Source organism: Capsicum annuum, chromosome 6 (assembly GCF_002878395.1).
Source record: "Capsicum annuum cultivar UCD-10X-F1 chromosome 6, UCD10Xv1.1, whole genome shotgun sequence".
NCBI classification, from domain to species: Eukaryota; Viridiplantae; Streptophyta; class Magnoliopsida; order Solanales; family Solanaceae; genus Capsicum; species Capsicum annuum.
Window position 1 is genome coordinate 80,737,403 of NC_061116.1, and position 24,762 is coordinate 80,762,164.

Consider the following 24,762-nt stretch of genomic DNA (forward strand, 5'->3'; position numbering starts at 1 on the left):
AGAAGTAGGCACACTGCCCACAACATATCTTGGTATGACCTTGGGTGCATATTATAGATCCTTCTAGAATGGAGTGCTTGAAAAATGTGAGGAAAAAACCCACTAGACGGAAAAGTCAGTACGTATCTTTAGGTGGCGGACTTATACTCATTAGTAATATTCTAGATGCACGCCCCATCTACATGATGACACTCTTTCCTATACCGCCACAGGTTGAGAAAAGGCTGGACACACTGAGAAGCAACTTTTATGGCAAGGCAACAAAGAGAAGAAGGGTACACATCTTGTCAAATGGAAAATATGAACACTCACCAAGAAACAAGTAGAGTTAGGCATAAGGAACACAAGAAAGCAAAACCAAAGCCTCCTTATGAAATGGCTCTGGAGAGATATAAATTAAGATCAAGCACTATGGAAGAAAGTGATTAAGAAAACATATGGAGATGAGGATGCCCGAAAAATTAGAGTTGTAAGAACTGTGTATGGGGTTAGTGTCCGGAAGACCATCACAAACTTGTGGAAAATTTTCAACATTAACATCAACTATAAGATAGAAAATGGGCAAAGAATCTCTTTTTGGGAAGATAACTGGGTATGCCCTTTAAAGCAGTTGTATCCTGAAGTTTACACATTGAACCAACAACAAAGGTTAATGAGGTATCGAATAATCAAGGATGAAACCTCACTTTTAGAAGATAATTGAATGATTGAGAGTTGGACAGATTCATTGCATTTTTCAATAATCTTTACCAATTAAATGGAGTGTCACCGGATCACGATGGATTATGTTAGTTGGGAGACAGAACAGAAGTTTATTCAGTAAGGTCAGCATATCATTGGAGAAATTACGGCCACACACACACAATGGCCCTGGATACAACTACGAAAGGAAAACATACCATACGAAGTAGCATGCTTTATATGGTTGGTGGTAAAGATAGCTTGTTTGACACAAGACATGCTGCAGAACCAAATAGACATCTTTGTTTGCATTACAGGGTGACCTATCAAACATCAGTTGTGAGACATATGTCTAGCTAAGATTGGATTGAGCTAGGCAATGCCCACAAATACACTGCATGTGCTAACTTGCTCCGGAGCAGGAGAGAAGGATCTAAAGCCTAAAAATGATTCGGGTGGACTATCTAGACAGAGAGGAACTCAAGAGGTTTTGCAAACAAAAGCAACTCCATCCAGACAATAAAGCAAAATTGCATTCAACTTCTGCATTTTTGGTGTTTCCGAATGTTCATTGCAAATACAGGGACGCTGGCACAGTTTTGAGTCCCTGTAGAATTTTATTTTATTTTTACAAACCAAGCCTAGATGTTGCTTGTAAATATAACCTATATGGTTTTGTTGGAATCAATACAAATGTTACCTTATCAGAAAAAACAAAAAGAATTGGGAAATGAAACAAAACATGAATGAGCTTATTTAGCAAAACCAAGCAGGAATAGAAATATTTATTCACATACCATAGATATTGTTATGCCCTCCAAAGCTTGACTGTAAAGAAAGACGTCACCGAAGTACATTGGTTCACCACCTAACTCCGCATCATAATAGAGAACCTATCAAATTGGAGACGGGTTAGGCTAACTATAAGAAAAAAGTAAACTGGGATTAAAACCTTTCTGAAAGGTGAATCATGAGAATCAAACCAACCAATAAACAACATATAACCATAACTGAAAAGAATATTGTGATCACGTGATTGAGTTTACTCTCCATCTAAGCAACATAAGTACAAGAACCACCTGTAACTAAATAAGAGAGACAAGGGGACCACAATCAAAAGAGCCTGAATTTGATTGGAATAATTGCTTTCATGACAAGTAGCATAATATATAAAACACAAAGAATTTTCTCTATAACCATTCAAGAAAAGGCAGAAACAATCCACAGAACAGGATCAGAACTTGATATGTATTGTAATACAACCAAAGACAATCTGATATCCATTCAGATTTGCTTCCAAAAAACTTGTAGAATGAGGGCAAAGAAGCTTTATCAAACATGCTCAGCTTCATCAGTTTATGACAGGTCAGTTTCTCATGATCTGCCTACTTGATGCAATAAATATTACTGGACTGTAGATGGTATATGTATAATGCTCCAGATAAAATAGGCTTCAACAAGGTTAGCTTGAAATCAGCTGATGAAGACATACTAGAAGTATAAATAAAAAACCAAGATCCAGTGCTCATGCAGCAATCAAAAGCAGCTTAAAAGGAGGGAATCAGACACTAATAGAGCATGTACCACACACAGCTGTAAAATAGGATTAGTCCAGTAAATTTAGGCTTGAGTTTGCATAGTTTATCCACATGTTTATCTGCTCCTAATTATTAGGAGTCAAGCTAGCACAATCTGTTTGTTCACGTTGTATTTAAACTCCATTAGAGACTTATTAAAAAACAACAATCTCATCTTCTTTCTCTACACTTTTATGGTATCAGTGCCAAAATACTCTGAACAATCCAAGATCCAATTTTTTTTTTCGCTTTCCAGAGACGGCCACTTCCACCCCCGTCGCTAATGCCGACGCAACCCTTGTCCTCAAACACTTATACAATTCAATCCATCATCCCAACGGCCCATTAAACTGACTGGCAGCACTAATTTCACCATATGGAAAGCCCGGCATGCTTCATGGCCATAACCTCTATGGTCATCTTGACAGCACCATGCTGTCCCCTGCCGAAACAATCAAAACTAATGACCTTGAGATAGCCAACCCTGCATACAAGGATTGGTTTCGTCAGGATAAATTGATCCAAAATGCTCTCATGGCCTCGATAGATGCCATAATCGCACCCACGGTGCTTCTGCTATGAACTCAAAGTTGCGCGGGATCAACTTCACACTTCCTTTGCAAACAAATCGCAAACCCACGTCTTCCACCTTCGTCACCATCTCAATCGAGTCAGTAAAGACAACAAATCCATTGTCAAATATATGCGAGAGATTCACTCTCTCTGTAATGAACTTAGCACAACAGGTTCACCCGTCAATAATGAAGAACTAGTGGTGAAAATATTGAGTGGCTCGGGCCAAAATTCCGCGAGATCTTTGCATCCATACGGGCAAGGGATTTTCCTATCAGCTATGAAGAACTTTTTTACAAGTTTCTTGATCATGAACTATTCCTCAAACATGAGGACCTCAAGAAGACTACCCCCAAATCACAGTAGTTGTTGCTCAACGAGTGACAAATCCTCCATCAGACCCACGCAACAATCGATGCCCATCCAACAACAATAACTAGCATCCATAAAACAAGCAGCCTAATCAAAGCACTCATTCCCAGTATCCAATGGATAATTTCCAGTGGCGCAATCCAATGGATAATTCCCGTGGCGTAACTTCCCACAGCAATCATCATGAGTCCACTATCAACTTTGTGACAAATTTGGGCATACAGCAAATGTTTGCCGTTCTCGATCCCATAACCACTTCGAAGCAAAAGCAAATTTTGCTACACACAGAGCACCGAGTGCCCCTAGATTCTAGATTCGGGTGCATCTCACCACATCACCTCTGATACCAACTCACTTCAAAATGTTCAAGACTTCAAAAAGTCTGGAGGCAGTGACAATGGATAACGATAATGTGATTTCGATTATTCAAACTGGTAATACTCACTTAACTGAATCAAATACTGCCTTCAAACTCTTTTATATTTTGTGTGCTCCGCCTATCAAATGCATGCTCATTTCAGTCCATCAATTTTGCAAAGAAAATCTAACCTTAATAAAAAAATTTCCTGTTACTTTTCTTGTGAAGGATCTGACTACGAGAGCACCTCTTCAGCAAGGCCCGAATAAAGCAGGACTCTATGAATGGCCATCACTAACTCGACCAAACATCAACATTGTCATTGTTGGACTCTCATTACATTTATGGCATTGAAGATTGGGCCACGCTCCACTCTTAAGTTTTGTTTTCCATTTTAAATAGTTTCCGTCTTTCATATTCTTCAAAAGATAAGTTTACTTATTGTAATTCATATTGCTGCAATAAAGCTCATAGATTTCCCTCTTATTCAAATACTTTGTCCAGCAAACATCCATTAGAAATAATTTACAATGATTTGTGGGGTCCATCCCCTATTCTCTCTATTGATAAAAAGCGCTACTATTGCCTATTTGTTGATCAGTATAGCAAATACATTTGGTTGTACACAATGAAAAACAAACATGAAGTGCAAAAACACTTTCAAAGCTTACATCCTGTGCTTGAAAAATATTGTGGTCACAAAATGCTCACACTTTAACCTGATGGAGGCGGAGAATATAAAGTCATGGAACCATACCTTAATTGTAATGGCAAACAACACCTTGTCCTCCCCCCCCCCCCCCCCAAAGGGTTGCCCTGGCTGAAAGATATCATCGACGCCTTATTAAGACTCTCAAAACGTTGCTTCATCAAGCAAGTTCACACTCCAATTTTTGGACATTTGCCTGCCATCACGCTGTGTTTCTCATTAATCGTCTGCCCACTGCCATTCTTGATAACAAGTCCCCATTTGAAATTCTTTTCAAAGAAACACCTGCTTATGAATCTCTCCGTATATTTGAATGTCTATGCTACCCATGGTTACAACCGAACACCAAAAATAAATTAGAACTATATTCCAAACCTTGTGTCTATCTCGGTTCTCCATCACTCATAATTGCCATCAGTGTTTTGACCCCACCAGCTAACTTTTTCTCTCACGGGATGTATAATTTTTAGAAGATATTTTCCCATTTGATAATATTTTTTCTCACTTAAAACAGAACTTCTCATATTTAAATTGGGAAAACACTTTACAACATCAAAATCTAGATATGGAAATTAGTTCCACCACTATTAATCCAGATCTCATATTGCGTCCACCCACCATTTCGTTCAAGCCAGGTGCGCGCCAAGATACCTGCTCTGTTCGCGCCGCACATGGAAACAACCCAAAGCCAGATCATTTCACCACTCCTAAACCAGGTAATCCTCAAACTACTTCCCAATCCCCTATTGTTGATACCCAACCGTCCCACTTCACATTTCAAAGCCAACCCCCTGCCCCCTCTATGCCTTCTCGCTCTCTACATCGCCGATCATCAATTACTCATGGTTATCAACGTCGCCCAAAGTCATCACGATCCCTCCATGCTAACAGAAGTGCGAGCAGTTGCTCTCTTGAATCCCCTCCACCACTGCACCCATAGTTCAAGATCCACAAACAGAGCAATAGCAACAAGGTCGCAAAATAACATTGTCCAGCAACGCAAAATTGTTGACTACACTACCCAAATAACCTAGCCTGTACCCATTTTACCTGTACCTCACAAACAAGCACAAAAAATATCATATTGGAGAGATGTTATGCAGGCTAAGTTTGATGCACTAATAAAAAACCAGACTTGGAAATTGGTTCCACCGGACCACAATGTTGTTCCCTGTAAATGGTTGTTTCGAATCAAAACTACGCCTGATGGCTCCATTGATAGGTATAAAGCACAGTTAGTTGCAAAAGGGTTTACCCAAATGTTTGGGGTTGATTTTCATAAAACATATAGTCCAATGGTTAAACCCACCACAATTCGGACAGCTCTCACCCTTGTTGTACAAAAAAGTTGGCCATTGCATCAAATAGATGTCAATAATGCTTTTCTTCAAGAGAAGCTTCAGGAAGATGTGTATATGACCCAACCACTCGGGTATGAAAGTTCAGATCCTGACTATGTCTGTCATCTCAAAAAGGCCATCTACGAATTGCGACAAGGTCTTAAAGCCTGGTATGCTGCACTCACTGATTCTCTGATTAAAATGAGATTATGTTTGAGCCTGATAATTCTTTGTTTGTTCTGCATAATATGGGAGTAACTATTTATATACTAATATATGTGGACGACACCATACTCACACGAAGCAATGAAACACTCCCTCAACAAGTCATTACTTCTCTTTCCATAAGATTTTCTCTTAAGTATCTTGGCTTACTGCAATATTTTTTGGGCATTGAGGTACACAAGGATGCTAACCGTCTGTTTCTTAGTCAATCTAAGTGTATTCCAGAGGTGTTGCATGACACTCAGATGCAAGATTGCGAAGGTATTCAGTCCCCAATGAGTACATCTAAGGCACAACTAGTAGATGACTGAGCCCCTAAAACTGATAGCAAAGAGTATAGGAGTGTACTTGATAAACTTCAATACCTTTCTTTTACCAGAACAAATCACATATTCGGTAAACAAGTTTACTCAGTTCAACAACTCTCACTCTGTGGTTCATTGGAAAGCAGTTAAATGCATCCTTCGGTACCTCAAAAAAACATCCAAAATGGTATTTATATTTCTCCACAGCAGTCCATTGATCTTTATACCTATGCTCACGTTGATTGGGCGGGTGACATTAATAATCGCCACTCAATCTCCGGCTACATTGTTTTTCTAGGTGCGACTCCTATTTCCTAGTGTTCTCGTAAGCAACCTACCGTCTCCCGATCCTCCACTGAGGTTGACTATAGGGCGATTGCCTCTCCCATGTCTGAAACAAATTAGATCACTCACTTGCCCAAGGATCTTCATGAGCCACTCTATGTTGCACCTAGAATACTTTGTGATAACCTTGGAGCCACATACATTGCTAAAAACCCGGTACATCATACAAAAATGAAGCACCTTGAGGTCGATCTTCACTTTGTTCGCAACCAAGTTCGCAATGGCCTAGTCCGAGTATCACACATCCACTCCACTCCACTCCACTGATCAAGTTGCAAATCCACTCACCAAACCATTGCCTAAGCCAGCCTTCCACCGGATGCTCCCCAAGTTAGGTGTTGTCTCGTCACACCTAACTTGAAGGGGGCATAATAGAGCATGTACCACATGTAACAGAGCACGTACCACACACAACTGTAAAATAGGATTAATCCAGTAAATTTAGGCTTAAGTTTGCATAGTTTATCCCCATTTTTATCTGCTCCTATTATTAGGAGTCAAGCTAGCACAATCTGTTTTGTTCACGTTGTATTTAAACTCTATTAAAGACTTACCAAAAAACAACAATCTCATCTTCTTTCTCTACACTTTTAGACACTCCTTGATATTTCGAAACTAGCAAAAGAGCCTTTAAGGAGAAGGATATTAATCGACACAATGAACCAATTCCTCAACAGATTATTCCATGAGATAAAACAGCACCAATGAATCTGCGGCAAACTAAAACATACAATTATTTCACTTAATGCACATACAAATCCCTAACTGAAGAAAAAAATAATTCTAGTATATTCAGATTTCCTTCTAACATGAAAACCAAAAGGGAAAAACTATTTCTCGAAAGAGAAAATCCAAATTCTGCTTCATCACAAACAGAAAAGATAAAAGTGAAAGGGCATGGAAGATAAATTTACTCACCATACATTGTTTTCTTGGATTCTCCTTTATTTCTTCGGAAGGATACTGGTGCTCGCTGATCTTTTCCTTATCTTCAGAAGAAACCTCAGTCCTCTTTTCAATTTCTTTAAGTACAGCTAACCACCTTTTCATCAATTGTACCCTCTCTGGTCCCCTACAAGAAACAGAAGCTTCTTCCAATCTTTTGACCGTCTGTTTGAAACTTTTGAAGTTCCTATTTCCCTGGCATAAACAATAAATCATCTCATAAAATCTTTAGTTATACATAAGATGCAGACCGCAAGCACAGGGAGCCCAATTATAAAATTTCACAGTTCCTGTAGTACTCCAAAAGTTCATAATTATGTTTCTTATTATTCTTAAACAACCCTTACTTTTAAAAATTTTGTTGTCCTTCAGTTATCATAATGCTAAAAATAAGAAACAACTTGGTTCCCTCTTTTTTTTGAGAACTATAACACAATAATACTCTCTTGCCTGCTTATATCATCCTTTGATTTGTCATTAAAGTTGTATCATCTTCATAGATATTTATTTAGAATGCACTTCTGTTATACCCATGTACAATGAAAAGCTCTTTCCCGCTCTGTCTTTCCATAATTATTTGTTCTACTTCAGTGCCGTTGTGGTAGTACTACTTCAAAGGAGATACTCATTTCATTTGTATCGTTGAGTTGACCTTTTAGCAACTTTGAGTTTTCTTTTCAATAATGGAAGTGCCTAGGCAACCTGCACACACTCAACCTAAGTTACTCGGACTCTTCACTTTCAGTGCCGCACCCATGTCGACACGACATGGGTGTGGGTGTGAGTGTGGGTGTGGGTGTGGGATTTGTACCTGATCTGGTCAACTGGTTTTGGTACTTTGACCAAAATCGACCGGAAAAGTCCCAAAAAATTTAAGAAATTTTGTAATCAAAACAAAAACTAAGGTGAAATTGCAGGAAATAGAATACCTTGTATATAGAAATTTCTATGTTATTGCTTTTCTTTTTTATCTCCTTTCAAGATTTTCTTCTTGGACAATATTTTCTCCTCAAATTTTTCATATAATATCTCATAATTTATGTTTTATAACTCTATTTTAGATATTTAAATTATTTTTTGTTGAATCCCCGCACCCGTATCCATCCCTAAATCCATATTCCCGAATCTTTAAATTGAGACCGTGAAGGATCCGACCTCTAGATCCGTACCCATATCGGACACCCGCACCCGAGTCCGAGCAACTTAGCACTCAACTAGTCCACCAGGTTATTGTTAAATCCACCAGCACATATATTAGGTAAGTCTACCAACCAAGACTTACATAAAAAGAGTTAACCTAGTGTCTCTCCTACAACTTGAGCCTTAGTCCACACAGATTATTGGTCAAATCTTTTACCACTAGGCAACCTTGCTGGTAGAATGGGTGTTCGAGCCATTCGGATTGGACATGAGAATTTCGGTTTGGATTTTTGGATTTTTGGATTGAAGAAAATTACCATCTGAGTCCAATCCAAATAAGCTCAGTTTGGATTGGACTTTTTTTTTTTTGACACCAGTAACATTTGTATTTAAGTCATTACTTAGGTAGTACTGTAAAACCATATTTACAAATAAGAAAAAGGAAGTATAATCTTCCCCAAAGCTGAACTAAATCTAGATAGACTTGAAAACATCTATGACCGACTCAATCATTGGAGTAGACATTTGTACACCAAAAACAAAACAACAAAATACATTTAAGTTTGACTTCCTGTAGGTTGTTGTCTCTATTCTCAAAACATCTATCAGTTCTGTCTCTCCAAATAGTCCACCATATTCAAGCAAGGATCATCCTCAATCTTTCTCTATTTGTAGCCCCAACTCCAGCCTTCTCCCAATTGAATAGTCTCATAAATCTTACTAGGCATACTCAAGGAAATGCCTCTGAGATTAAGGAAAATCTGCCACAGCTGGTCGGTGAAGTGCAATGTAAGAAGAGGTCTCACTATCTCTGTATCCACATAAGGAGCACCTGTTGCATAGAGAGATACCTCTCTTAGCCACATTGTCCAATGTCAAAACTACTTCATTGGCCAGCAGCCAAGTGAAGCATGCCACTTTATGTGGCACTTTGATTCTCCGATATGTTTCCAAGGGCCATTTGAGGTCGTGATTATCACTAAGACTTATCTGTTTATATCCTTCCTTCACCTTGTATCTACCTTTGTTGTGCCCATGCCACCATAGATAATCCCCACCCATTTGTGTTCCTTGAAAACTCTACATTAACTTAGTTCAATCGTTCTGGGATTTCCCGGTCATTCAAATTGTTTATAAGGACCAGATCCCATCCTTGTTGCGACCACATTCAGCAACTATCTTCTGTTGATGTTAAGCCAAAACAAAGATGACAGGAAAGAGATCTTTGAGGCTCCCAGCATCCATTTGTCAGCCCGAAAACTCATTTTTCTGCCATTTTTAACCTTGACAGTTGACTGATTATTGCGGAAAGGCCAGTGATAGACTTACAAAGACCAACACCATAGGGAGGTATTTACCTCTTTAGACACCCATTTGTTCAATTCCTCACACTTGCTCTTGATCCTGCACCAAACTTGGATCTCCTGATGGTACCTCCATAGCCACTTCACCTTAAGAGCTTTGCACTGGTTTTTGAGGTTCTTGATACCTAAGCCACCTTGTATCATGCTTCTAATGATGTTCTTCTATTTGACCAAGTGAAATCCTTTCGTTTTCTTATTGCCTTACCACAAGACGTCTCTTCTGAGTTTATCCAACCTCTGAACTACGGGCTGGGGTATATGGAAGATAGATAGCATATATGAAGAACACCTAGAACTGAGTTTGTCAGAGTTGGTCTACCTCCCAAGGATAGATATTGTGATCTCCATCTAGCTAATTTCTTATCGTTTCTCCAGAATCGAGTTCCCAATGTCTATGGACCTAGACTTTGCATCCAGAGGCATGCCCAAGTATATTAATGCAAAGTTCCCGCCACTCTTTCCTGAATCATTGAAAGATGATTCACATCTGGAACCACATTAATTGGGTACAGATAGCTTAGGTTCTAATTTATATGGAGCCCAGATACGGTATACAAATATAAGTCAAGGATCAGCAGTTGCTCCTGCTCAGCCTAATAAAAAAATTAGTGTATCATCAGTATACTGCAAATGTGTGATTTCCACACCGTCTCTAGCAACCTTGCTAACTTCAATTCCCTGAATTCTTCCTATTGTCTTAGCTATATTCAACCTTGGTTTGAATATTTCAAATTTTCGATTTTGATTTTTGAGCCTTTAAGGCAGGCTAACAATTAACCATCCTCAATTCACCTAATAGTTTGCTCCTTAGAAAGTATAAATTCTTGCAGTTAACAAGATTGAGGTCGGGGTCAATTGCACTTCTGTCATTATTTCATAATGGTCTTTAATTTTTACCCCTCAAGACACACAACTTTTTCCCGGGGCATAATTTTATATTTTCGCATCATATTATCCCACAAGTTATACCCCACATAGGCGTACGTTCGATTTTGAGAAGCAAAAAATTAAATACTAGCCCATTTGAAGGGCAAACCCGGCAAGCAAATGTTGAGGTCACCCTCTCTGGAATTAGACTTATTAGCATGGGGCACATATGATAAGGGTTAGGGCTGAATACAAGACATAAACATTTCAGTACTAAATCTGATATCCAATCCAAAATCTATAAATTTTTAAAATAAAATTCAAAATCCAATCTATAATCCAAAAACTCAAACAAAATATCCAAAATGTTCAAATTTCAATTTCGATTTCATGTTGGCCAAACTATGCCCACCCCTACTCATTGGAGCACTAGCTATTTAATTCATACTTTCTGTAATGTTGACATCATCTAGGTGTTATATGCATAAAACTCAATACTCCTTACAATTAAATGCAGCGTCAACTGTCAACTAGGAATAAAAAATCACAAATCTATACCGCTAAACAATGTAATGTTATTACAAAAACACTTCCGATCAAGAATCAAGCTCGCTTTTATTGTTTTTTCACAAACAAGTGGACTCATCACCCTAATATCATGACTTGGTTCTTTCTTCTACTTTTTGAAGTGGAGCACTTAACGGACGCCAATTCGTCAAATATTGCCAAGCCTAATCTGTTAGATAATCTAAACACTATTATTGAGCAACATTCACTAATTCAAGCTTTTAAGGGAAAAACAAAAAACCAAAATGAATTTCACCATTTCAATATAGTTTTACTAGTAAGTTACGTAATACATAGATGCACCTCTCTGTTTCCTCAAGCATCAACTTGAGCTTAGCTATCTGGCTCTCCATTCCTTGTTAATTCTCAATAATGCCATCACTTCAAAACACCATTACTAGTGCCATGGTACTCTCTTACAACTCAAACCTTCTTCTTACTATCTTCCTCTTACTTCACTCTCTTGGATAGCGTTTCTTATGCAAAAAACACTCAAACTAGTATCCCTTTTCGAGGTCTTCCTCAAAGCCTCCACAAAAAATTCATTGAATAACCAGTCTCAACTTACCTTCCATTTCATACAGTGACAAAGATTTGTCCTCCATGAATTTGTAAACTAATGAGACTAAGAGCCTGCTGGGATTGGTGTTAGTCAAAAGTGCTATTTTTTTAGGAATAAAACATTGTTTTGATAAGGTAGGGTGTTTGGATAACTTATAAAACTGCGTTTAAATAGAAGTAAAAGCAGTTTTTCTGTCACTGGGAAGAAGCAAAAAATTTCTACTTAAAAAAAAAACAGAAGTAGGAAAAAATTTCATGGCAAAAATGTCCTTATCATTTATGCTACAACAAAAAACCCAGTGTATTCCCACAAAGTGGGGTCTGGGGAGGGTAAGATGTACGCAGACCATATCGCTACCTCCGAAGAAGTAGAGAGGTTGTTTCCGATAGACCCCCGGCTTAAGCTAAAGGATAGTAACAAATGAATGGATGACATAATAAAATCAGGAATAAGAAATTGGAAATTGGAAATCAAAGAAATACGAAATACGCGAAAATAAGAGCGACACGAAAAAAGAAAATAGGGACTAAGACATAAGACATAGGGCCCCCACCTAGTCGTACCATACACACACAAACTAAGGACACCTATGTACAAGGCCTCGGATTACTAACCCGGCTACACCATAACACCCCGGACTGCAAGCTACAACCCACACACTTCCATTAGCCTTCTACCCTTATTCGTGACCTCCACATCTTCCTATCTAGGGTCATATCCTCAGTCAGCTGGAGCTGCTCCATATCATGTCTAATCACCTCCCTCCAGTATTTCTTCGGCCTACCTCTACTCCTCCTGAAACCATCCATAGGTAGCCTCTCACACCTCCGGACTGGGGCATCCGCGCCCCTTCTCATCACATGCCCAAACCATCTCAGTCTTCCTTCCCGCATCTTGTCATCTATCGAAGCTACCCCATCTTCTTTCGAATAATCTCATTCCTAACTCTGTCCCCTCTAGTAAGCCCACACATACAACGCAACATTCTCATTTCCGCCACCTTAAATTTTTGGATGTGAGTGCTTGATTGGCCAACACTCCGCCCCATACAACATGGCCGGCCGGACTGCCACTCTATAGAATCTGCCTTTAAGCTTAAGGGGCACCTTCATACCACACAACACTCCCGAGACGAGCCTCCACTTCATCCAACCTGCTCCAATACATTTAGAGACATCTTCATCGATTTCACCATTCCCCTGAATTGTAGACCCAAATACTTAAAACTGTCCGACTTACAGACATCCTGGGAGTCCCTATCATTTATGCATATATACTAATATATCCCTTAATAACTAATTAGCATATATATCATAAGTTTGATAAAAGTTTTATTTTAAAATTTTATTCTTTCTTTTTACATTATAAATTTTTAATTTTATTTTACGATTTATATATTATTGTTAATTTATTCCTCGCCCTTTTTCTTTATAAAAAATAGAAAATATAACTAATGATGATGATAAATGTAAATATAATTCTTTTTTTAATTAAATAAAAATAAAAATTTAATAAAAGTATTATAATAGATATTTAAAATAATTCCTCTCTATAAAATAATCTTATTAGTAAAAGTCCATTGCTACATCTCTTTTTCCGTAATTTGTCTCTCAAAAGCACTTTTTAAAAAAGAATAGTCAAACACAATCTGTCTATCAAAAGCTAAGTTGCTCGGACTCTTCAAAAATGTCTGGATGTATCGGATCCTCCAAAAATAGTGTATTTTTTAAGGATCTGACACGGGTGCGGCAACATTTTTGGAGAGTCCGAGCAACTTAGATCAAAAACACTTTTCACATGAAATATCCAAACACAAATTGTGGTTTTTCAAAAGCACTTCCCTAAAGAGCCCTTTTATAAAAGTGTTTCTCAAATAAGCAGTTTTCTATCAACTAACCCAAACAAGACCTAAATCTAATTCTCACCCTCTTTCGATCTAACCCCTCAAACTTACAACCACCTTCCCCTCCATCCTTTACGTGACTCAAGACACTCCATCACGCAAACTCACGTACCCATACCGACCACAATCTAGGATCCTCAGTCAAGTGATCCGTGGAGCAGAAATATGAGTTATCTAAATGGAAATAGACAAAAGGGTAAGTTGAAACTGGCTATTCGAATGAATCTTTAATTGAATAAAGAAGAAAACCGTGCAAAAAAATGGTACTAGTTTGAGTGAGTTTTGCATAAGAAACTATTCAAGATAATGAAGAAAGATGATGATATCGTATTGCTCTGATTTCAATTTTATTTTAGTATGTCTTATTCCTTTTTATGTTATGCCATCCATCATGCTGCATGTTTCATTACACTCTTGTTTACTATTCTCTATCTTGAGCCAGGGGTCTATCGGAAACAGCCTCTCTATTTCTTTGGAGGTAGCGGTATGGACTGCGTACATTTTACCCTCCCAGACCCCACTTTGTGGGAATACACTGGGTTTGTTGTTGTTGTTGTTGTTGAAGAAAGATGATGATAGTGAGAAAAACGTTAAATAAGTTGAAAGGGAACAACATGAAATTAGCAATGGTGCTCAAAAGTGAGATGGTATTGTGGTTTTTAGAACTCTTTTCGTTTCACTTTTTGTTAGATCCAACATCAGTTGGAGATTTAAAAATGGTTTCCTTATAAGGTACCAACCAATTCTCAACTCATGATCTAGCATTTGGAGTTGTGTTAGGCCAAAGGTTTATTTTATATTACAGTATCAAACCTCAAGTACATCTAAGTTCATCCCAACTTCTTGGCCTACCCAATGTTGGGCCTCTAATTCATATTGTTCACGCTCCAAATGTCTAATCCTGGGCATTCGGGGTCATTAAAACCCATATCCTTCGAGATTTTTAAAATGGGTTTCCTCCTTAAAACTTTATTTTGGGCAATCCTCACCTCATGAGCTACCTTTTGAAGTTAAGTTAGACATGAAATTCATTTTCTTATTGCTTGGTCTTAATTACTTTCGTAAAACTTGATTAGTTGCCCAAATACAGTGCTAAGCTTATTCAAAAGAAAGCACTAAGGATGAAAAAGTTTCCTTCTCTGAGTATTATCCTTAGTGGAATTCGCCAAATGTTTTAATTCACAAAATCTATAAAATAAATAATCAAAATTGACATTAGGGACAGGAGTACACATACCATTAAAGAAAAAATAAAAGAAAGTCTTATACCTGGCTAGAAATTGCATTTTTAAATTAGTTAAACGTCGTTTAGTTTAGATACAAGTTAGTTATGCAACGCATAGGAATACATGAATTATTATATACGGATTAGTTATATCTGCTTTAGTAATATAAGGATTGTTATGAAGGGATTAGTAATGCAAAGATTGTAAAGGATTATTTCTTGTTGAATGTTTAGTTTGATTATCATATTATATTTAAAATATTTGTTTACTTAGTAAAATAACATGTATGTACACTTTCAGGAGGCTTAGTTTAGTCATTTCAATGTTTGAGGCACAATACATACATAGCCCCTTAAATTTGTTCAATTTTCCCATTTAAACAAATTAAGGATGGTACCAATTGAACATCTTAATCATATCGAAAATATGTCTATTAGGTACACATTGCTAACATGGCACTATGTGTAATACACTCTCCTTTAAGAGAGTAAGAACCTTACTTTTCTTTTTCTTTCTTTTTGTTTTCTCTTTCAACCTCAACTTGATGTCACCATCTCACCATCGTCCACACCAGTCCAGTTTCCAAAAGTGGAACACCATCAACCATATAACGTCTTACTCAATTTTATGGTTAATAGCAACCTATTATTCCAAATTAATTTATTATTCCTCAGATTGTTAAATACACTTAGTTTGGAACTAGTGGAATCCATATTTAAGCTTTTACTAACTAACCCAGTTCTAAAACCACCTGGATTGAACGAACATATCCCAAAATCAAACAAATAGATATTTATTGATAAATTGTTTCGCATATTTCTTAAAATTTAGTAATTACAATTCCTGGTAAGACACACCAAAAACAGAAAAAGAGTCAATAAGTATAAAAGCTCATATTTTCTCTACCCAATAATAATCATCGATCCCCATTTTTCACACCCTCCAGCTTCCGCCTATGCTACCTCTCTCCATCCACATAAACCTTTCAGTTTTTCTTTTAGAAATTGTTGTCAAATGACATTGTTGCAGAATTGCTTTTGGTTTCTCTTGGGGGAGGGGCGCTGTGTTGGAGGCAGGTGGGGCATCAAATGAGGTGTCAAAAGTTGTTTGGTTGATTTTGATTGTGAAACTTACGTGTCTAAAGTGTTTGGGTGAGTGCAAAAATGTGTTTAATAGACACTATTTTGATATAATCAAAATGTTCAATTGGTACCATCCTTAATTTAGGTGTTTAAGTGGAAAAATCAGACAAGTTTAAGGAGCTATGTATGCATTCTGCCATGTTTTAATCTAGATATTACTTAATACAACGGTTCTTTAGGTTGGAAAACAAGTTATCCCGGGATTAGCTATCTTGCGATAAGTTATCCCATGCATTTTGTCTCAACCAAACATGGGATAAGGTCATTCTAAAATTAATATCGGGATTAGTTATCTATTATCCCTTGTACCAAACGAGCCCTTATTCTTATTCCACATTCTACCCCACATAAAATAAACTCATTCTGCTTCAATTTGTTTGTTACTTTCTCTTTTAGTCTTCTTCCAAAAGAATACGCCTTCCATTTTCTAGCACTCCTTAGTTTCAACTTTCCACATTGCATGTTTAAGACCATAAAAGGACACTAGAGTACATTTTGCATATCTTTAGTTTAAGACCAAAAAGTTTTCTTTACTTTTTTAAACTATGTGACAAGTCAAAATGAGACAAACAAATTGAAATGTAGGGAGTACATCGATTTCCCCATTAATTTACATCGGTAAAGCTAACCAAACATTTTCCTTTTTTGATAATTGTGGTGCCCAGACCGAAGAGCACGCACTCGACTAATTACACGAGACACCTGTCACCTCCCACCAAGCATCAGTACTACCAGGTATCTCTACTCACCAAGGCTAGGACAGATGGGAAGAAATCACCTAATGTTTAGTCTCTGTTGAGATTTGAACCTTAGACTTGAGACCTCGTGGTTCTCACCCACTTCATTGACCACTTGGGTGCATCTAACAAAACATTGTATTAGCTATACTCGACTGTATGCCGAGAATAAATCTCCTTAAAATGCAACCAGACAATGTGCTATATTATGCAGATTTTCATAAATTGATTAACTCTACTGAAAGGACCAACTAAACGGCACCTTAGAGATTTTGTATGTCATGCAGGGGAAACAGAGAAGCTTGGAGTACCTAATTTATCTTGTCTAATTTTAACACATTACTACAAAAGCATTAATATATGGAGCGCTGAATAGATAGTAGGGAAATTACAATACGATCCTGAAGGATTTTGGCTCCCTCGGCGACAGCTTGGCCGGCTTGTTGAACAACGGAGTCAGCATAGTTCTTGACGGTACGGGTGAGGTTGTTCTTGTTACCAACCTCCACGGCTTTGCTCATGGCAGATTTGAACCACGACATTTTTCAGTTCTGAAGTACTCTAGTATTCCAATAAGGGTCTACAGAATATGACGTTACGGATGTCGAAACGGTATTTTTTTTTTTCCTGTTGCTGATATGCAATCTTATAGGGAACAGAAAATGTGAATGAAGATCGTGCACGCTGTTTCTCTTCTTTTCTGCACAACTTGGGATTGGCTTTGCTAAGACCTAGACTTAACTTCTTCCGAGTCCACTATGTAAATTTTTTCCCGTAAGTTGCACTCCTACCACCTAAGTTCTTTTTATCATTTCTTCTGATTTAAATTTGGAAAAATAATAAGTTGCCCCACAGAATTTAAGGTATTATCCAAGTTAGGGTTGTTTATCAGGCGGATAGGATGGATTACTATGCTTAATGATTTTTCTTATCGGTTATTGGATTTTGAATGTACTAATCCACTATCTAACTAATAAGATATAGGTTGGTTCGGTATTAGATTAATAATTATCGGGTGATTAACAAACGGTGTATCGGCAAACTTCACGGTATCGTTTTCAACAAATTTATCCACATTAGAATGAAAAAACTTTTCATTGAGCTAATAGATAGCAATGAGCCACTGGCAACGAACTTATCTGAATGTAAACTAATTTCACGCACAGTGAACAAGAACATTGCTAAATGTTGACTTCTTGTTTAAGAACATATTAAGAAAACGAAGTTGCTGTGAAGAAAATATTAAGCAGTTGGGTTTGGGGGTGTTTTACTAATCTAAGAATTTAGAATTGAGAAGTGAATAATTAAATATTGAATGAGAGTTGGGGGGCTGCGAGCTGGGACTTTCCACGTTGGGACTTTCCACTTTAACTTTACTTCTTTAGAATTTACAATGCATATTTCATATATTTAGGATAAAAACATATAAATATGATAATTGTTAATGGGTTAACGGTTTATCTAATATGAAAATTAAGTAAGCAAACCCCGCAGCAATAATCCATCAACAACCCCGCAGCAATAATCCATCAACTATAAAAATTTCCATTCTCCAATCATTAATTGATAATCTAATACCAATAAGCCAGTAAGGTAATTTTGCAGTTGAGTTATCCTTAACAATTCGATTGGGAACAACCCTAACCTAAGTCTTGAATTCTTTTTAAAAAGAAAACAAAGATTTTAACTTGGTCAATTAAGAGTACGGCCTCATTTATTTGTGAGATCTGAATCTTAATTTTTCAAAACTCTTTTTTAAAAATTAAAAGTCGGGCTCTAAAGCCCATTAATTAATAAAAAAATATTTAAAAAATCGGAGCCAATAATGACCCGTCCTAGAAATCTTATTCTTGACAGTAATATCAAAATTAGGAAAGTAGAAAAGAAAAGTTCAAGAAGCTTTACACATTCTCTTTTCTCCGATCTTCTCTCCCTCTGTTAATCTCTTTACAACTTGTTGTTATTGCAATCTAGGATGAATTACACCATCATCTTCATCTTCCTTGTGTGACTAGTGTCTGAAAAAACCTATCTCAAGATCTTAAAAAGCTAAGTGTCATTCTTTTCCCATTTATGTTAAATTGATATCTTGGATCTATTAGATTTAAAGATTTAAGTAAGAAACTGACATCAGCTTATGTATCTCTTGAAATAGCTTTGGAACTTTTGGGTCGACCATTGTCCTTTTGTAATTGCAATGATGGCATCAGTTTTCCATTATGCTTTCTTAACTCCATGCATTCGTGTTTTTCCTTGGGTGCCTATTTCTGGTTAGCTTCTAATTTCATAGTTCTCACCTCTATTTCCTTCAATCGATAGGTTGAATCGCATACTTTCTAATTTCATCAGTTTCCTGCTTTGTTAGAGGGTTGAGGTTTTTCATTCGTATGTCTACTTAGAGTTTAGTAGCTGCAGGTAGGTCTTTTTTTGAGGTTTCAGATTGTGTAAGGCGGTAGAAGAGATGCACCATGAGGGTCGTGAGGCCCATGATATGAGGCCTAAGTTTCAGGGTAGATTCAGTGGGAGCCGTAGTAGTTCCCGACTCAGAGATGGTAGTACTCAGAGTAGGTATCCTCTACGTCCATCCTATTAGCCTCAGAGTCAGGCTAGTCGACCTATTTAGGCAGCTCTTTAGATTACTGATGGAAGCCAGTCTAGTGCTAGAGATCGCTCTAGTAAGGGCAGTGGTCTGTCTTTGAGGGGTTCATTTTCTGGTCAACCAAGACGTGGTGGTTATTCCGGGTCACCGGATTAGTTGGTTCTGGTTCAATTCCTATTTCTTATTTTACTTGTGGACTCCCTGATTAATATTTACGTAATTGCCCTAGTCGTGGGGTAATGGTTATTTCACCTTGGAGTGTTCCCCCATTAGATCATTTCAACCCTTAGCTAGAAGTGGTTTTCATGGTAGTAGGGGTGGTTTCTAGGGTACTCGAGGAGGTTCTCAGGCAGGCAGGGTAGAAGGTCGATTAGGTGTTCGGCCAGATAGTAGGCATGGTCGGCTGTATGCTGTACTTGTTTGACCCAAGGCTTAGACATCGAATGCTGTAGTTACAGGTATGATTTTTGTGTGCCACTTGTCGGCCCTTGCTTTATTTGATCCTTTGATCCATTTATTCCTATATTTCTGCTTATTATGCACCACAGTTAGAGTTGTCTTGTGATTTATTATATGTTCCTTTACAAGTATCTACTCCCACGGATGATTCCTTAGTAGTGGATCGAGTATTCAGATCATGTGTTGTGATAGTTAGTGGTATTAATACTTATACTAGTTCTTATTATTCTAGATATGGTGGATTTTGATATGATTTTGGGCATGGACTGGTTATCGCACTATCATGCGATCATAGATTATTTTGCCAAGACCATCACCTTGGACATGCCCAGTATACCACAGACATGTGGTAAGGAGCTATTAGTCGTGAGTCAACGGGGATTATCTCTTACATGTGAGCTAGTAGACTTATATCGAGGGATTGTGAGTCTTATCCCGTTTATATTTGTGATGCTAGCATGGAGACTCCATCGTTTGAATCTATTCCTATTAGTTTCTAGTTTCATGATGTGTTCTTTACTGACCTGCCTGGTATTCCCCTTGTTTGTGAGATTGAGTTTGTTATTGATCTCGACCTTGGGACCCGACCTATTTCTATGGCACCATACCGTATAGCTTCTGCCAAGCTTAAGGAGCTAAATTCTCAAGTCAGGGTCTTCTTGGTAAGGGATTTATTAGACCGAGTGTGTCTCCGTAGGGAGCTCCTGTATTGTTTTTGAAGAAGAAAAATGGTTTCATGCACATATGCATTAATTATCGATTGATTAATAAGGTGACGGTGAAGAACCGTTATCCTATGCCTAACATTGATGATTTATTTGACTAGCTTTAGGGTGCGGCAGTGTTTTCTAAGATTGATTTGAGGTCTGGTTATCATCAATTGAGGATTTGGGCTGAGGTTATCTCAAAGACAACTTTTAAGACCTGTTATGGTCATTATGAGTTCTTAGTGATGTCTTTTGGGTTGAATAATACCCTAGCTGTGTTCATGGATTTGATGAACCGAGTGTTCAGACCTTATTTGGACTCCTTCAAGATCGTATTCATTGATGACATCCTTATATATTTGAGAAGTTGGGAGGAACATGCATAGCATTTGAGGATTGTTCTCCAGATTTTGAGAGATCACGTGTCTTTTGCCAAGTTCTCCAGTGTGGGTTTTGGCTTGAGTCGGTGACATTCCTTGTGCATGTGGTATCTAAGAGAAACATTACGGTTGACCCCACCAAGATTAAAACGATTTGTGATTGGGATAGACCTAGATCTTCTATGGAGGTTCGTAGTTTCATTAGTTTGGTCTGTTATTATAGATGCTTCGTCGAGGGTTTTGCTCCTATTTCAGTCCCTATGACCAGATTGACTCGTAAGGAGGCTCCTTTTGAGATTTTACCCTTTACCTTTTGAGTCTCAAGTTATTAGATGATAGATAATTGTCTTACATAGATAGTACTGATTAGCATAGATCGACACTTAATATTCAAATTACTATTTTAATTATCTTTTCCTAATCCTTACTCCTATTGTGAAGTAAGTAGTGATTGCTAGGTGAGATCTTAACGTTTGCAACCACTATGAAATCTGTTTTACTGAAGGTAACCACAATACATGCAAGAATATCAGTTTAGAACAACTCCGCACTTCCCCTACTTCATCAATCTGTCAGGGTTCCCACAACCATAGCTAAGGGCTTTAGCTGCTCATTGTTATGAAATGAACAATGGAATTCAAAATTGAAGACATTCCAACAATATCACAATGATCAATGAATAAAACCCAAAGTCTATAACTGACTTATTAACCAAAATAAAGAACAAAGTAATCCCAAGATCAAATTCAAATCTTGGAATTAAATATATGTTTGTAAGTATACAGAGTGCGTAAAATAATTTTAAAAAGGTCATAAGAGTATATATAGGTTACAAGAAAACACTAAAAATCAAATCCGAAATGAAAAAGAAGAATTAAGGTCGGTGACCACCTACGTGCCGTAGGTGGCATGTACGGACCACAGGTGGTCCACTTAGGTGACCCTATATCCTCCAGTAGCTTCTGAACTCTCTGGACTTTGCTCCTCTGCAATCTACTATATCACCTACGGACCGTAGGTGGAACCTACAGAGTTTTTTTCCTGCACTTGTGAGCCTCTGGACTTCCAGTTTCTGACACCTATGTTGGCACCTACACCAAGTAGGTAGCACTTACACCAAGTAGGTAGTACCTACAGGTCGTAGGTGCCCAGGTAAGTAACCCAAAACTTTGATTTTTCATCCTTTTCTTCAGTTTAGCATCCAAAACCTAGTTTTCTGCAAAAACATAACAAAAACACATCATATCTAACAAAACTACCTAAGTAACTTATATATTTTCATTGTTTTAAACGTCGAAAGTTCTATAAATCCATAACACATGAACACCCTCAACTTTGAAGTTTGCACATCCTCAGGGAACAAAACAACAACACTTAACTAGGAGAACTCTAAGCTATCTAAGCCAGTCAATTGACACTTTAAGCTCAAAAACATTACCCTCTCCTATTTCAACAATCCAAAACCAAATCTGTATATACATGAAACACAACACTATGATACAAGGGAATGAAGGTATGGTATTACATTAGCAACAGAAAACCATGTATCTATACAGGTGACACTACCCCAAAAAGTAAGCAGCTAGCAATACAACCCATGTGCCCTCACAACAAAAAAGTCCCACTCACTCATATGGAATAATCTGTGTCAATGCGGGGACAGTCAGTAGACACCCACGCTTAAAAGAGAAGTTCCACCAATGCAAATACCGTAGGCTTGCCTTTATTTTCCTTACCTTAGTTTTTAGATAGTCAAGTTAGGATCACTATAGGACTTTATTCGGCTTGTAATGTAGGCTTGGGAGCTGGTATGGTACATATGGATATATTTAGTAACTAAGCCTCCTTGGCATTACACTTACTTTAGGGGTCTACTCATAACCATTTTTCTTTTTATTCCACCTTTATTTCTCTCTTTTTATTTTTTTTTTAATTGTATATTCAGGTTGGGTGTAATTTCTTTTATTCTTTTCTTTTTTCTTTTTTTAGGACATGTAACCCTACTATCATATTCTCTTATTTTACCAATCTCCACACCCACTTTACATTATGCATCCCTATGATTATCACCCTCAACTTAGGTGATTTTCCTGAGTCGAGGTGCACAATGTTCAAGAAGGACCAGGGCCAAAACAGGTTCATTGTAACACAAATGAGAAAGTAAAAGGTGTAACAAGAAAAATAAGCTACAAGGCACAAAAATAGGGATCAAGGAATACTTATTCACACATAGAAGGTCATTTAGGCTAAAATTAGACTAATATAAAAAATGGCCTATGATCCATCCTTTCCTAATCGACGATCCTACAACCTAGGCAAGCCTAACCAAGAAAGTTCTGAATTTAACCCATAAAGGGAACTAAGTAGCATCTCACACGAATTTAACACATAAAGGGAACTAAGTAGCATCTTACACACACATGGCATAGAGTTATATCACTAGCTACTACCTATCTGATTCATGCACAGGTTAGCCATGATTATCATATTCCTAATCCTAATGCATAACATGATCAACAATGGTCACACATATATAAATTCATACAATTAAAAAACAAATTTTTGGAGGGGTATCATTTTTTCTCAAAAATCAACAAAAAACATGTCAACTGCCCTAAATACTCCAAAATCTCCTAATTACACAAAATCACAACACAATACAAAATAAAACACAATATGACACAAAAATTAACCTAGACTTACTGGTTCTACAACCATGCCATAGCCAACAAGAAAAGAAGAACGACAATAAAAACTTGCAGTGGCTATGGTATACCCCACCCCAACTAAAAGATTGTGCACTATTCCCAGTGCACATAAATAATATAAAATAAGGGAATACATATATACCTGGGACCATTAGGTGTCCATTTCTGGATCTTCCCCATGTAGGGGTATCTCAATTAGCGGAGGCAGTAGTGATGGCGGTGCACTATTGGAGGATGCACCTACAACTGGCCCAGTGCGCCTCTGTCTATCTACAAACTCAGTCTTCCTCAAATCACGTCTGGCCTATTTCAGGGCTTGGTCAAATGCTATATCGGGATCCTGAAATTCCTTCTCTCTACCTCTCTTAGTCCCAGCTACGGTATCATTTCCTCATGCTCTGCAACAAGTCAAAGCGTCTAGGCCTGTGCAGAGGCACCAGTTGAGCAACTGGAGGTCTAGCTGGAGGGATGGCCGAAATGGTGCTCTCAGTGAGAGCGTATCTCTACTCTTAATCACAGCTAGTCCCTCAACCTAAGAGGCATCCTTACCAAGAGGTGAAATATAACTGGTGATCCATCTCGCCAAACCTACCTTCTCACTACTGTGCTTAGACTATCTCATGGCATATCTATCACGTGTCAACTGTAGACGTATGAGCTACATAATCCAGGACCGAAAGAATTCTATGGATGGCTACTACTAAAATATCAACCCTGACCTCTCTCATAAGCACCTGATCCAACTAGGGCTGCTGACACGACCCAACCTGAGGCCTTGTCGTAATAGGTATCCCAAGTCTGACCGGGACCAGAGACACCCCCGTTACCCAACCCAACTTCCAGTCACCTGCCTTGAGTTGGATGAATTTTGAACATATAACAAGATAGTGTAACTATCCATATTACAGATTCTGGGCTAGGTCTATTACCCAGACTGACCCAACTAAGTCCGGTCGTCCTCTACCAATCAT

The 24,762-nt window shown here is 37.8% G+C and overlaps 1 protein-coding gene across 2 annotated transcripts in view; it reads right to left on the reverse strand.

Annotated features, from left to right (window-relative positions):
* The window catches only part of LOC107873277 (coiled-coil domain-containing protein 18), a 63,381-nt gene extending 45,643 nt beyond the window's left edge, over positions 1-17,738 (reverse strand). The window contains exons 1-3 of one of the 2 annotated variants that reach the window (XM_016720052.2): positions 17,331-17,738; positions 7,404-7,625; positions 1,479-1,574 (exon numbers count right to left, since the gene is read on the reverse strand). In XM_016720052.2, coding sequence (XP_016575538.1) covers positions 1,479-1,574; positions 7,404-7,625; positions 17,331-17,480 — 468 coding nt within the window. In that variant the 5' untranslated portion in view covers positions 17,481-17,738. The remainder of the gene's footprint in view (positions 1-1,478; positions 1,575-7,403; positions 7,626-17,330) is intronic. The other variant, XM_016720053.2, reaches the window with a different exon arrangement.
* Between the last annotated feature and the right edge of the window lie 7,024 nt (positions 17,739-24,762).